Here is a 14,818-nt window from a genome sequence, read left to right on the forward strand (position 1 = left end):
CTGGACTGGAGGCTGGGGGGATGAGCCACTTAACTGGATGGGAGATCCCAGGGTTATTTGGGGACCTCCGGGCTACAGAGCCAATAAGGAATTAGTGACTGAGAGTGCCCTGGGTCATTGATACTAAATGTCCCCACTCTGCAATGTGGTGATCTAGGGAGGGGAGTTCATCTACATCTTGATCAGGGTTCAGTTCTGGGCCTCAAAATGTAGGAAGGACAGTGACAAGCTGAGGGCTTGGAGGAGAGCTGCCAGGACAGTGACAGGACAGCGACAGGACAGTGACGTTTGAGTTCATCCCCTAAAAGGCTCAAATGAAGGGGCTGGGCATATTGGGCCCAGAGAGAAGGCAGCTGTGGGGAGAGGTGGAGATGGGGACAGCACATGAGAACTACCTTCGAGTATTTGAAACGCTGTCATAGGGAGGGGGCATGAATTAGGCTTTCTTTTGTTTGGTCCCAGATGGAAGAACTAGGAACCATGGCAGGTGGGAGCTGGGACTCAGACTTGGGCTTGAGAGATACCCAAGATAAAGGCCTTGACAAGGAGAGTGGTCCCAGAGGGAAACAGGCTGCTTCAGAAGGAGGATCACTCACTCACGGAGATCTTCACAGGCTGGGTGCCTCCCCGCCATCAGCTTTGTGCTGGAATAATGGTCAGCATTTACACAACTCTTTAAGTGTGCCAAGTCACTTCACAATCACTATTTCATCTGATTCTACCGATACTTGGATGAGGCAGGTGCTATTATCCCCATTGTACAGATGAGTAAACTGTGGGAAGGGAAGTGACCTGCCCAAGGTCACACAACTGGTAAGTACATGAAACATGCCTGGAACTTGGATCTTCCTGACCTCCAAGTTGTTTTTTTTTTCCATGACCCCTTTTCAAAACCAATCAAAAACTGTGTAGTGAGTGACCTCTTAGGTCATGGTATACTAATCATCGTGTTCTTTGGGATTTATTCATCGCATACTTACAATAATTACAATACCATTTGCCCCCCACATTTTGAAGCACATGCACATATTTGCAGCCATAGAGGGAAATATACTGGTCCCCTAATCAGGCAGTTCTCTCCAGCTGAAGGGACCCTGACAACATCCTTGGAGCCCAGATGGTGGGAACCACTGCCCCCTGGTGGAGAGCCCTGAAGGCCTCCCAGAGCCTTGCTGACTCTACTGGCCCATGGTAAACAGCTCTCCTACAGGTTCAAACACTCAGTACACTTCCATCCGCCAAGTACAATTTATTTTCAATGCAAAAATAATCAAATATATTATGATTTCTTCCCACCAAGGAATGAAGTCACACAGTCCTGCTGTATACATGTCACAGAAAGGGGCAGATCCACAAAAAGTGCATCTCCCTGGGGATGTGGAGTCAGCAACAGTGGAAGATGCAGGGAAGTGATATCCAGGGCGACCCCCAAAGCCTTGTCCTTCCCCTCCCTCACCCCCAGCTGCAGTGCAGGTCACATATCCTAAGATCTGACCAGCTTCACATCACGCGGTCCATACCATCAAATCTGATACCATGTGGGCAACAGGGGCAGGAGAAGCCCCTCTTATACACCCCCCCTCCCATCATAACAGGAGGCCTAATGTTTCCATTTCTAGATAGAGGGAGGTAACTGGAGCATGGGGGAATAGCACCACCTTCTCCAAACTCCCCGGCTCTCATGCAAGGGCCCCTCCCTCTTTGTCCAGAGCTGCTGCCACCCCCTCCAAAGGGCAGGGACAGAGGACAGAAACCTGGGTTATCTGCTGGAAACCTTGTAGGTCAAGGGGATAATACAGGAAAGGAGAGCAGCCAGGGGAGCCCAGATATGGCAAAGATGGAGCCAGGCAAGATGAGGGAAAGATGGCTACTGTATCCCAGCAGCCCTATCCCATATTCCAGATACTGGGCCAAGCTGCAGCCCTTGGGATCTTCCTGCATAAACTAAGGGCCCAGTCCAGAAGCCACAAGTCAAATGAAGACCTGTTTGAAAGCCAAAGTGGGAAATGTGGCCCTTGGGCCTTTCTAGGGGGTTTGTTGAGAGCAGAACATGCCCCTTCAAGCAGCATTTTTAAATGTCTCTAAGAATGGGAGGTCCCCCATTTCTCACACCTTTTAGAAGAAACTCACAGGGGAGGGGGTGGGTAGGTGGGGTGAGTGTTTCAGTCCCAGGAGGGTCACAAGCTTAGGGGTAACCATTATGTATTTTCTAGAGGAAACCTTCTCTTGAGGCATGTGATCCCCAGGAAGAAGGCAATCTTGGGGAGAACTGCATAGGAATAGGGGTTTTGCTGATGGTTTTTTTCTTTAAAGATAACCCCTCAAAAGAGAAGAGCTCAGCTGGCATCTCCTGCTTCAAGCTTCTAGCAGGGGAGCCAGCTGGCCATTAACACTGCTGCTTCTGGGCTATGGGCAGCCGCCAGGATTTCAAATAATAACTTGGATGAGGGCCAGTCAGGAATTTCACTCTGTGGCCAAGATGTAGAATCCACAGCATTTTTGTCGAGATCAGGAGATGGCCAAGGTCTCATGCCAGGTGGGGACACGCCTGACTTTCTAATATCATGTGCATGGCTAAGACCAAGCATCCCTGAACTGATCTCTTCAGCTGATGGGACTGTCACCTGATTTGAACTGGTCTGTTATCACTTAGAGTAGCTGAACCAGGGCCCCAACACCCAAGGACAGAAATATTGGCAGGGGTGTGGATGACAACACTGTCTTTGGTGAGACACCAGAGATACACACTGGGTACTTTGATTTAAAAACAAACAAACTCCTTAAAAGCCACTAGGGGAAATCCTGTGCAGGTTTTGGCTTCCCTTTCTAGAGACCCCCTGAGCAGGAGGTGGTAACCTTTGCTAGGTGAACTAGACGGATACATGTAAATGTTTTCCTTACAAGAGGTTGGAAAAGGAAATAAAGTATTTTGCCCCTGAGATAACTGAAAGCGATCCTGCGGTTTTACGTTTCACTAAAGAATTTTCAGGTTGACAAAGTAGTCAGAAATTAAAATACAGATCCCTGGGCTTGACTACTAGACAGCATCTTCTTAGGTTTGACTCCCTATCTGCATATGAAAATGCTTCTTCTGGCAGGGGGAAAGGAGTTGGAAACAGAATAGGTCGACATTTAATCAAACATACATCTTATGTTTGCAGCCTGGGCACTGCAACGTGATACTAAATTTAAAAAAAATTTAAAAAGCTATACCCAATTTTTTTCTTTCTGCTTTTGATTAGGAGAGTGAGGGTAGAGCTCAAGGTAGAGTTGTCTGACTTCTCCGGAGGCTACATGATTTTACTTAAGATTATTCCTGATACTTGAGATGGTAGGCAGGTTAGGAGGAGCTGAAACCGGCCTCCCTCAAGATGTAAACCCGGCCCTCTGCTTTCCAGCGATCTCCAATCCAAGTATTGTCAATGATTCTTTGGTGCTCCCTGCAGAGAGCTGCTCGGCCCTGCAAAAATATCTATTCCCTGCCGACTGACAAGTCCAAGCTTGGTGGAAGATGGGGGAAGAGAAATCAAGGGAGCTCTGAGTGGGGCCTTAAGCCTAAGGAAGTACTGGATGGCAGGTTTTGGTTGTATCTTCTCTACCTGGTATCTAAGGTAGGAGAGTCACCTGGGTGCCTGGCCTCCCCTCAGCTATGGAAGGTCCAGCAGGGTATGCTCCTCAAAGAGTTTCTGGGTGATCTGGTAGACCTGGCAGATGAAGGGCATGGCTTCATTGAGCATCTCCACAGCCTCCTCGGGGGACCCCACATTCATGGTCTCTAGGAAGGCACTGCGGCTGGGCAGCGTGCAGAATGCCATGGTGACGGCTTTGCGGATGATCCAGGGGTGGTAGGAGGCCAGGGTGGCGTTGTAGGAGTCTGTGCAGAGGACCGAGGTCTTGCAGTCCTCCTGGCTAGTCCTGAGCCCTTCCAGGAACATCTGCAGCCAGTGCAGGGCCCGGTGCAGGCGGAGAATGGTGCGGCAGCCAGAGTCGGGGTGGTTGGAGCGCTTCTGGAGGTCCACCAGGTTGTTGTCAATCTCGTATTGTACCATCGACTGAAGGCTGGAGTAGTTTTCCTTCCGGTCGCTGCTGCGGAACCTCTCCATGATCTGGATCTTGGTCATCACGTCCTTGGAGATGAAGGAGAAGATGGCGCCGAGGTTGTTCAGAAACCTACATTTTCAAGACCAAACAAAGTGTTATTGGTGTGGGGGAGCCTGCTCTGGCAACTCTCAGAAAGGGGAAATATGCCACCTCACAGCCTGGTGGGTGTAACGAGGCCAAAGGTCTGATCTGAGGGAACTTCCCCGGGTCAGATTGCCACAGAAACACGAAACAGCTGAAGCAATCAGGGAGGGAGGGGGCTGAGGCAAAGCTGGGTTTTCTGGATCTCAGAGGGAGGGTCCCCAGCACCAACAATGGCATCTCCAGGAGGGACACAGGTCATCTAAGTTCTCCAGCAAAATGCTACTTCTAAAATCAAAACTGCATAACCCCCTTGCAGCTGCTTCCCTTTCCCAGTGACTGCTCAGAGGGCCAGGTATGGCTTTGGTGGCCAAAGCGAATATCGCTGGGACAATGGAGTGCCATCCCTCAGTGCAGATCCCTTACTGGCCCTTGTCACCCCAACCGTACCACCCCCCACCCTGGCGGTTAATGTGCCAGAGAGGGCACATCGCAGTGCCTTTGCATGAAGATCTACATGTTGGGCCTCATGAGAGAATCCAGTCACTGGTGCTTGTAAAATGCTTGTAAGGAACGTGGACCTAAGGAATGTAAAACTGCCGCTCCATTCACGTGTGGCCCTGTGCCCAACCCCATTACATGCTGATTGACCCCTCAAAGTCAAGTCCCAGATGCCCACATGTTCAGGGCCTCCTCACATACAGGCCTCTTCCCATACAAACTGTCTGACTCGGCCTCCCACACTTGTCTGGTTTCCTGACATGTTGCTGGACATCCATGTGCACTCTCCTCCTCACACAAAAGGGAGAATAATGATGATGATGATGATGATGATGATGATGATGATGATAGCTCACATTCATATAAGACTCTGCCAGGCACCGCACTGAGCACTTTACAAGGATCATCTCATCTGACCCTCCCAACAACCCTGGGAGGAAGGTGCTATTACTATACCCATTCTGCAGATGAGGAAACAGAGGCACACAGATTAAGTCACATAATCACAGTAAGTGTCTGAGGCTGGATTTGAACTCAAGTCTTCCTGACTGCAGGTCTGAAGCACCACCCAGGAGCCCTCACCAGTGTGAGCTTTCTCTGGCACTCTGGCCAAAGCCCTTGGGATCCACAGAATGCCCCCCCTCCCACACACTCACCTGACAAGCCCCTTCCAACCGGTAATATAAGGGTCCATGAGGACCTCTTCCTTCTCGTTGAGGCATTGCTTGAAACTGGCCAGCACAACCTTCAAGTTAAAGTCCGCCTCTTCATCAGCCATGGTCCAGCACAACCTGAAACACACAGAAGGTCCCTGAGTAATCAGGTCGCCTGTGTCTGCTTGGGAGGACGGGCTAGAATGGCAGACCTGATATAATGAGGCATCTTTCTCAACACTTACTTCTACCCACCCAAGCTACTGCAGGACAGAAGTGTCCCATCCAAGCAGAGACAGGCTCCCAAACCTTGGCAAACACAGCTTACTCACTGACTCTACAGACCTGCCAGTAGTCAGTGACCAGACAAGTCTGAGATGGGAGAGGCCAAACTGGAAGACAGGCCCTGCCCTGGAATCTCCTGGGCATTCTGGATTCTTTAGTAGCCCCATCTTTCCATCCTGGACCCAAGCCCAACTTCCTAGGCAGACCAGGAGACAGAACAGAAATTATTCAGATGAGAGAAGGCAGGAAGGAGAGGAGGGAGGCTACCATTCATGCTATGGCTGTAAGCCTTCCACATATCTAAAATCTGTGCAGTGTTCCAGGCTGTTGACTTTGGGTGGCTCCTATGTCCCCAGACTAAAGAGGAAATCTTATACTTTTGTGTACCCGGTGTTGTCCTGAACACAGAGCTGGCATTCAGTGTGACCCTCGATTGCCTGTATGATTAAAATCAACAAAGGGGAATGGGAACAGATTTAGGAACGTTGAGGACCCCAGCGTGTGAAGACGACTGAGGTGGCCAATGGAAGATCATGACTGTGGGAGTTAGGACCTCATTCGCTTTTGACTGCTTCCTCCCTCTGGATCTCAGTTCCCTTATTTGTAAGATAAGAGGGTTGGATGAGATGATCCGCAAGGTCCCTTCCAACTCCGCCATTCTATTATTGTTCAAAGTCTCTTCAGCTCAGATGGTCTGTGAGTCAAGGACAGATCAACCTCTTGTTTAAATATCCTCAGGCTGAAAATTGCTGTTGGACTTTTTAATGGTCTTTTGCCCCACAGTCATACTGAGACAAGAGGAAACTAAACAGTTTTGAGCAGGCTGAAGAGCTGAGTTTACAAGCTGAGGACGGACAGGCCTGGCTCAGCTTCTGAAAGGTAAGGCAGATACCCCCCACCGGACATCACTTTGACTCTGCTATGATTACACTCTCCTGTAAACCATTTGTCAGAGCTTCAAGGTCAGGGATAAAAAGCCTCCGAGCAGGAAGAAGGAAGGGGGTGGGGAGGAAATGAGTAAGAGCAGCCAAAGAAACCGAGTCTTGACACTCTCCAAAGAGCCTGGCTATGCAGACTCCCAGGGCACCCTGCCTAGCTGAAACCAAAGGCTCTTAGACAGCAGCAGTCTGGGGTTCTATTGAAAGTATGCTGGCCCCTGGCTCCCATTCCACTTCATCGAGTGTGTATCTATCGAACACTTAGCACGATCAAAAATAAATTTCAGAGCAGCAGTCTGACTCAGCACTGAGCAATCTGGAGAAGGTCCCTATCCTCTGCGGGGAAGGAAGCAGACCCAACTACAGTGATACAGCAGTGCCATACATACCAGGGGTCAGACGGGGAAGGTCAAAGGGAACTGCTTCGGGTCCTAGAGTCACATCCTTGAAAAGAAAACACAAAGGTGGCTGAAAATCAGGCCCCCGGAGCCCTTCACCCTGCGCATAAAACACCTAGGCTACAGAAGGAACCACCTTTCTGTGCAGAAATAGATACACAGTACATACACACAGATACACTGTATACAAATAGACACTCGGCACAAGTACAATGTAAAGGCAGTTCCCAAGATGCAGTCTGAGCCCCTCGATTTCAAAGTCAGGAGAGGAGGACCGAGGGGTCGGGAAGGGCTCCATCTCGTCCCACCCGCTCTGTCTGACAGATGGGGAAACTGAAGCTCAGAGGAGGTCACCCAGCGAGTCAGACCGTGACTCGGACACCGGGACCCCTTCACCGGCAGCGCCGGGGGGGAACCGAGGGCGGGGACTCATGACCCTTGACCCCCCGCCCCCAGCCCGGACTCTTGGTCTGGTCAGGGGCCAGGGTCTCCCCCCCACCCTTCCCCCCCGCCCCAACACCCCTGACGCCCGCCTACAGATTCCCGACCGCCTGCATCCCAGAGCCGGCACCCCGGCCCCACCTCCTCTCCCTCACCTGCACCTCACTCACCTGACGTTTCCACTGACTGCAGGTTCTTGGGTCCCCGTCCTTAATCCCCTCCAATCACCGCCAAGACCCGCCCCAAGTCCTCGCCCCTGCTTGATTGACTGGGACAGTATCCAATGGAGATCCGACAGAGAGCGCCGGCCCAGGAGGGCGGGTCCCGGGCGCAGGAAGGCCGACTCATAGGCTGGGGTTGCGCCTGCGTGATGGCTTCGGGTCGTTGCCGCTGTCCCCGCCCCTCACGCAGGCGCAGTGCCTTGGAGTTAGCTGTGAGTACGGAAGCCTGTGCGCCTTGGCTCGCGGAGGGCTGGGGTGGGGAGAGGAAAACACGGGGGGTGCTCGCTGCGGGGATGGGGAGCGGAGGGCCGACCAGTTTCCCAGGGAGCCTGGAAGTCTCGCTCTACGACCTTCCCGCCTTCCCCAGCGGCCGTCCGCTCAGGGTCAGCCTCCGCCGGGGGGGCAGCCATGAGCGCCGTCGGGCCAGTGAAGTCACGGCGGGCGAGCAGCTGCCCCCAAGGCCCGGGAGCCTGGCTCGGTCTTGGGGTCTCCCGACGGAGCCTACCTTGGCTGCCTGTGGGGGTGCAGGGGAGCCCAGGGAGAAGCCATGCTGGCATAGTGGAACTTAGGGCGAGAAGGGACCTTAAGCGTTCTCGCCCCTCTTTCTCTTCCTCTCCCACTTTACAAACGAGGAAACTGAGTCCCTGAGAGGGAGGGGAACTTGCTTAAGGGCAGCGAGTCAGGGGTCAGAGCAGAGACTAGAGACCCATCCCTTGGCCCAGAATGACTTGCACAGAGTCACACGAGTCATAAGTGGTAGAGTCAAGATTCGATCCTGGGCCCCTTGACTCTAAATCCTGTGTTCTTTTTATACCACGTTGCTTTATGTGTGATAAGTAAGTGACTTTTGCAGCTGATGCTCAAGTCACACATCCTAGAAGCAGCTGGGCTGTAATTCAGGGGATGGCTATTAAATTTTTTAAAACTGTTTTTGGAGTCAGAAAAACACCCCTGACTAGTAGTTATTAATTCTTGTAGCACTTACAGTTTACAAAATGCTTCCCTTACAACAACTATGTAAAGTGAAGAGACAATGTGATGTTCTGGGAAGAACACTGGATTTGAAATTAAGCTCTAAGAGTTGGAAGGGCCCTCAGAAGTCATCTGGTCAAGCCCATGCTAGACCCAGAAGGCTTGTGCACTATTACTGCTTTATTTGTGTGGCTGTGGGTGAGTTATTTAATTCTCATGGCCCTTAATTTCCCCTTCTCTAAAATGATGTGTGGACTAGATGATTTCCAAGGTTTCTTCCAGCTGTAAATCCTCTGAGGTAGCTGGGCAGTACAATTTTGATTTTCCCTATTTTACAGGTGAAGAAAGTGAGGTCAAGTGATTTAGGATCTAGAACTCAGGTTTCCCCACGCAAGTCCAGATTAAGGTAGTGATAGTGGGATCATCACCATGGTTTCCTAGCATGCTTTCCCCTTCAGAGACCTCTAGTATACTGTTGTGTTAGTAGGGCAAGTAAGATTTAGACTGCCGGTATTTCAGACTGCTTTGGCATAGAGCCAGTAACCAGAGCTGAGGAAACCTTGCCCAGTTTGGGGGGGGGGGGGTGTCCCTGTTTCAGCACCTACTTCATAGTCATCGTAAAAAGTCACAACCCTCTGTGTTGGCCCCTTTCCTTTTAGAAATTATGACATCCGAATAAACGGTACCTGTGTGATTTCAAAGACCCCTGCTTTATAGGCACTGCTCTGTGATGTCCCGGATCTAGCTTGATGAAGTACTGAGAACTTGGCCACTCAGAGATGCCAGAGATTAAAGTTACTCCCTTGGGTAAGTTAAAAGAAGTTAAGTTTGATTTAAAAAAAAAGTTTTCCAGCTGAAAGTAACATCAAATAAACAAAACTTAATAAAGTTTTGAATAATAAAATAATGACCATAGAAGCTGTAACATTCTCTGTAAGATAATACATTGGACATAGCTTAGCTCTTTCTTCATTCTGCGTTTGGTTCATATCAGTATGAACCGAGGACCTTTCCATGCCTGCTGATAGAGGGGAGCCATGTGAGGTACAGCTATCCAGAGTCCCACTGATGGTTTCTTTGGGTCGGTAGTATATACGGAAGGCTGTCTTTCTGAATGATATTTTCTTTTGGCTCATGGTAAAAGGAATTCGCCTTCCCTCAGGAGAGACACAGTTGGTGATGTGGGCAATTAGCCCAAAAGTATGGAGGAGAGGGAGATAATTCATCTTGGGGATCAAACATTTTAGGACAGGTTATTCAGAGGAGAGAGGGATGGCTGGGAGCTGGAAGAATTAGAGGAGTCTTCTCTGGAGGGGATTTTGTTGAGAAGATGGGGAGGCTGTGTCAGGTCAGGAGAATGACTGGAGAGTAGGGGGAAGGAGGGTAGCAGATTCTGCTCTGGTTTGACTGGAGTGGAAGGCTTGTAAGGGCCAGCGGCTGCTTCATTCACCATGAAGTAGGAGCTGGTTCCCTGTTCTTTTGGGAGGAGGCAAGAACATAGCAGAGTAGCAGAATTGATGTGGCTTAGGTCCCATAGCATGCCACCAGGGGGTGCTCACCGCCAAGTTTCCAGGAATGAACCAGAACGTCCAATTTAAGGGTTCAGGGGTGTCTTTGTTATAGAGCGGAGGCCTCCTACTGTGTGACCTCTCCGAGACACAATCCTGTAAACAGAAGTGTTGCTCGGCTGATTCTTTGGGTTTTTGATGCGTCTTAAAAGTTGATACTTAAAGGTATTTGGCCTTTTAGTTCCTTTCAGATGTTACTAATGTGAAGTTTTCAGCCTTTGAATAGGAAGATGCTGTGCCTATTCTCAGGCCTTTTTCTCAGCTTTCATCAGTAGTCATGCAGTCTTCTTTCCCAAAGATCTGTTGAACAGAGACCTGGGCTGGGTGCTGGGGGAGATACGGAGTCCAGGCAGGATCCTGGTAGAACTCACAGTCTGGTGGGAAAATGCCCAGGAGCTCTTGGCCTTATGGGGTCCCTCTTGGCTTCTGTGGTATTGGTGACAGTGGTAGAAAAGGGGACAGACGGAGTCACAGTGGTAGACTGTTGTCATTCACTTAGCTGGTGGTGGTTTTAAACATGAGACCCTTGTCCCATGAGCAGAGAGGGAGAGGACGTGTTCCTGGAAGAAAGGAACCCTGCCAGTCCTCACCTGCTCCCTGTCAGTGAGACCAGAAGACAAGTAGGAGTTGGAGCTGGGCCCGGGCAGCAGCTGGCAAAGGAAGGAGCTGCTTTTATTGTGTAGCCCAAGGCAGCCAGAAGCATCAAAGGGCAGTTAATCCTCTGGTCCATCAGTGCTTTTGATGTGCATTCCCCCCATGGAGGCACTGGCAGTGATAGCAAGATGGGGAAGAGAGTACATCTCCTCCAAAGGGAATCAGCAGTCAGAGGCTTTAAAGCAGAGGTGTGCAGAGCAGGGGACAGTGAGAAATATTTGGGAGAACGTGATTTAAGGTGAGAAATGAGAGGCCACAGACTGGTAGTTTTCACTAAAATGCATTTTTTTTTCCCTTTCCATAAAGTATTATTGATACCTTTTGATTTTGAAGTTATTTCCATGCTCCTTAGGCAGGTTATGGAGCAGTGGATAGAACATTGTGCCCAGAGTGAGGAAGACCTGAATTCACATCTGACCTCAGATACTTAATAGCTGGGTGACCCTGGGCAAGTCACTTAACCTCTGTGTGCCTCAGTTTCCTCAGCTATAAAACGGGGTTGATAATAGCACCTGCCTGCCAGGGTTGTTATGAGGAACAAATGAGACATTTGTAAAGCACTTGGCACAGAGCCTGGCACTTAGTAGGCACTGCAGAAAAACTTATTCCATTCTCTTCTTCCCTTATTTCCAAAGAGGCTTCTTCTGGAACAAAGAAAACTAGTTATCACCAACCTGGGCCCGTATCTGACACATTTACAGAATTCCACACCCCTTTCCCCCCACGTGTCAGACAGTGAGAGGTGTTATTTCATCATCTCTTCTCTGGACCCAAGACTGATCATTATAATCACATAACATTTGGGCTCATTTTATTGTTCTTTTCATTTGCTAGACATTGTGTCTGTTGTTTTCCTGGTTCTGCTTACTTTACTCTGTCAGTTCATACAAGTCTTTCCCTGCTTCTCTGATTTTCATGTTTCTCATTTCTTACCCTTCAGTAATGTTTCTTAATGTTCACTTGCCACAGTTCAGTCAGCCTCCGTTGGATGGCCACTGATTGTTTCCAGTTTTTTTTGCTACTACAAAAAGTGGAGCTATGAATAGTTTTTGCGAATATGGCACGTTTCTTTTTCTCTTTGACTTCTTTTATGGTATTTGCCTTCCAGTGGGATTTCATGACTGCTTTCTTCAAGGTATAGTTCGGCCTCAAGGCCACATCCTTTGGATTTGTTCTGTGAAGTTTGGCCTCAGCTCTTGAGGACCGAGCAGACCATATGTGGCTTCAAGGTGACAGGTTCCCCTCCCCTGGCACGGTAGTATATATTGAACACCAGTAATACCTTGGAAATGGCAGAATATTATAAGAAATACTACTTCCTAAAATGTTGAGAAGCAATAGAAAGAAAAACATTTAACAAAATGTTTAACAAAGACCCAACACTAAACCAGATTATCCCAAGGTCATTGAAGGATGAAACTGGATGGAAAATGAGATAGACCAATAATTGGAAAGCTCTGAAAAGATTTACATAACAAACTTTTTTTTTATCAGTGACCATGGAGCCATTGCATATGAACTCAGTCAGTCTGTGGCACTAATTATATGAGGAAGTTGAAATGGCACCAGAGAAAACAAAGCTGGAATAAACAGTGACTAAACAAAGTATACAAAGATGGGGTCTGCACAGGAAATGACATGATCTTGAGTATGTGAAAAGAGAGGGGTTATCAGATACCAAATACTAGGAAAAAATACTGACCTGATTATTATTCGGAAAAAAGGCAAATAAAAAATGATCAGTAATTAATGATTTATAAACCTATTTGCCCATCCCTGTGAAAATCTTTATAAGACTCTCCCATCCGGGGGTGGCTAGGTGGTGCAGTGAACAGGGCATTGGCCCTGGAGTCAGGAGGACCCGAGTTCAAATCCGACCTCAGACACTTAACACTTAATAGCCGTGTGACCTTGGGCAAGTCACTTAACCCCAAATAGCCCTGCCTTCCCCCTCCAAAAAGAAAAAAAAATACATCTGTCCTGATGAATGTCGAAGAAGGAAACAGACAGGTTTTTATGAATACTATTCTGTAGCTGATCACATTTCTGTAGTCACAGAATTGACTGAGAGGTATAGAAAATGTAAGATTCCAGGAAACTTATTGTTGGAGCATTGTCTGAGATTGTCTCTTCATTTCTTGGGGCACAATAAAATAAAATCCCATTACATTCACGTACCATGGTTTCTTTAGCCGCTTCCCCAGTGGGAGGACACCTCCTTAATTTCCAGTTTGAGGCTACACTTAACAGAGCTTTTACAAGTATTTTCTGTACATGTAGCTCCTCTTCCTCTTTCTTATATTGATTCACTGAGTGAAAGAGTATGCACATTTTGGTAACTTTCTGGGTATATTTCCAAACAACTTTCCATAATAGCTAGACAATTCACAACTCCATCAGCAATGTACGTGTATCACTGTTGTCCTATAATGCCTGCAGCCATTGACATTTTGATTCCCTCATCTTAGCCAGTCTGAGGACTATTGAGGTACAATCCTCAAAATTGCTTTAATTTGCATTTCTCTAACTATTAGTGAGTTAGAGTATTTTTCATATGATTATAAATAATTATAATTTTAATTTCATCCTTTGCAATCTGCCTTTTCACATTCTTTGCCTGTTTCTTGGGGAATGGCTTTTAGTTTTCTGAATTTGAATTGTTTCCTTATACAGGGCATCCCAGAAGATTTAAAACTGTACTAAGCTGTTTGGGACATGCTATATATCTTGGAAATGAGATCTTTGTCAGATCTTTGTCTCTTGTTGCAAAGATGCTGCAGATGGGACATGACGGGCCTTGGCACCATATTGGATATGGAGAGTGAGAGAAAGTGTGGAGGGCAGGTGACTCTTGGGTTGTGAGCCCAAGGGACTGGGAGGATGTTGTTATCCTCTATGGTAGAAGAGGTGAGGGTTTAGGCAGAAAGGTCATGAGGTCAGTGTTGGATATCCACTTGGAGGTATCCCGTAGGCACTTGGATATGCAAGGTTGCAGGTCAAGAGAGAGTCTAGGGCTGGACGAGGAGAGCTGAGAATTCTCTACAGAGAGATGGTGTTCCTTCTCAGGCTTCTATGCTGGTTTCTCATGTCTTGTCCACTAACTGTAGCTGTCCCAGTCCTCCGTCCTGGGTCCCATTCTCTTCTGACTCTCTCCTGTCTCACTTGGTGAGCTCATCAATTCCCAGAGGTTCTGGTGTCATCTCCATGCAGAAGGTTCTCAGCGCTGTATGTCTTAGCCCTAACCTTTTGTGTGACCTCTAGTCTCGTATCCCCAACTTGCCTTGTGGACATGTAGAACCAAATACCCTGGAGACATCTCCAGCTCTGCTGTCCAAAATATGTTTTATTCCACCCCCCCCACCCCCAATCTCTCCCCTCTTTTGAATTTGATGTTACTGTTGGAGGCATCACCGTTCTCCCAGTCCACCTCACACTCCTATCTGATCTGTGGCCAGGCTTTGTCTTTTTTATCTAAACACCATTTCTTGTACACATCCCTTTCTGTCTGTGTATGTAGCCACAGCCTTTTTGGGTCTTCATCACCTTTTGCCTAGACTAATACAGTAACCTTCTGTCTGGCCTCCCTACCTCCAGTCATTCCATACTCCTCGTTCGGAGCTCTGACAGCTCTGTCACCCTCCACAATCCTTTGCTCAGCCTTAAAGCCCTTCACAACTTGGCCTGCTCAGTCTTCCAGGACCAGCTGTTCTCCTTGCTCGTAGTTGCTTGCCCCCTCATTTGTGTCTCTTGCAGGAGGCCTTTCCCACTGACCTCTCCCCGCTGCTGAAGACTGCCCCTTTCACATGATTTCCATCTACTCCCTATTTTTTGCATACCCAGGTATTTATGTGTTGTGTCTCTCTTTTGAATGTCTGCTCCTTGAGGGCAGGAGCTGGTGTTTGCCTTGCACTTAGCAGAATGCCTGGTGCACAACTGACTCCATCAAGGTTTCTTAGCCTGTGGTCCATGGAACTTATTTGGGGAAAATAATACATCTTTATTTTC

At 48.4% G+C, this 14,818-nt stretch overlaps 2 protein-coding genes across 7 annotated transcripts in view; one reads left to right on the forward strand and one right to left on the reverse strand.

Moving 5' to 3' along the window:
• Nucleotides 1–1,234: 1,234 nt before the first annotated feature.
• Nucleotides 1,235–7,663, reverse strand: CPTP (ceramide-1-phosphate transfer protein). Of its 2 annotated transcripts, none has more exons than XM_069078408.1 (4): nucleotides 7,569–7,663; nucleotides 6,949–7,003; nucleotides 5,340–5,474; nucleotides 1,235–4,170 (listed from the first exon to the last, which is right to left on the reverse strand). In XM_069078408.1, the coding sequence occupies exons 3-4, from the start codon at nucleotides 5,459–5,461 to the stop codon at nucleotides 3,648–3,650; spliced, it is 645 nt and encodes a 214-aa protein (XP_068934509.1). In that variant the 5' UTR covers nucleotides 5,462–5,474; nucleotides 6,949–7,003; nucleotides 7,569–7,663; the 3' UTR covers nucleotides 1,235–3,647. The 2 variants fall into 2 exon arrangements, with proteins under 2 accessions (XP_068934509.1, XP_068934510.1); XM_069078409.1 differs by having other exon boundaries at nucleotides 7,554–7,618.
• A 142-nt stretch (nucleotides 7,664–7,805) lies between these two features.
• INTS11 (integrator complex subunit 11) overlaps nucleotides 7,806–14,818 on the forward strand; it is a 28,332-nt gene continuing 21,319 nt past the window's right edge. Inside the window, exons 1-2 of one of the 5 annotated variants that reach the window (XM_069078983.1) lie at nucleotides 7,806–7,831; nucleotides 9,251–9,398. In XM_069078983.1, coding sequence (XP_068935084.1) covers nucleotides 9,371–9,398 — 28 coding nt within the window. In that variant the 5' untranslated portion in view covers nucleotides 7,806–7,831; nucleotides 9,251–9,370. The other 4 variants (XM_069078988.1, XM_069078985.1, XM_069078984.1 and 1 more) reach the window with 4 other exon arrangements.

The sequence above is a fragment of the Petaurus breviceps genome, unplaced genomic scaffold (genome assembly GCF_028583685.1).
Source record: "Petaurus breviceps papuanus isolate PSGF00001 unplaced genomic scaffold, PetGlider_PUasm1.0 91041, whole genome shotgun sequence".
NCBI lineage: Eukaryota > Metazoa > Chordata > Mammalia > Diprotodontia > Petauridae > Petaurus > Petaurus breviceps.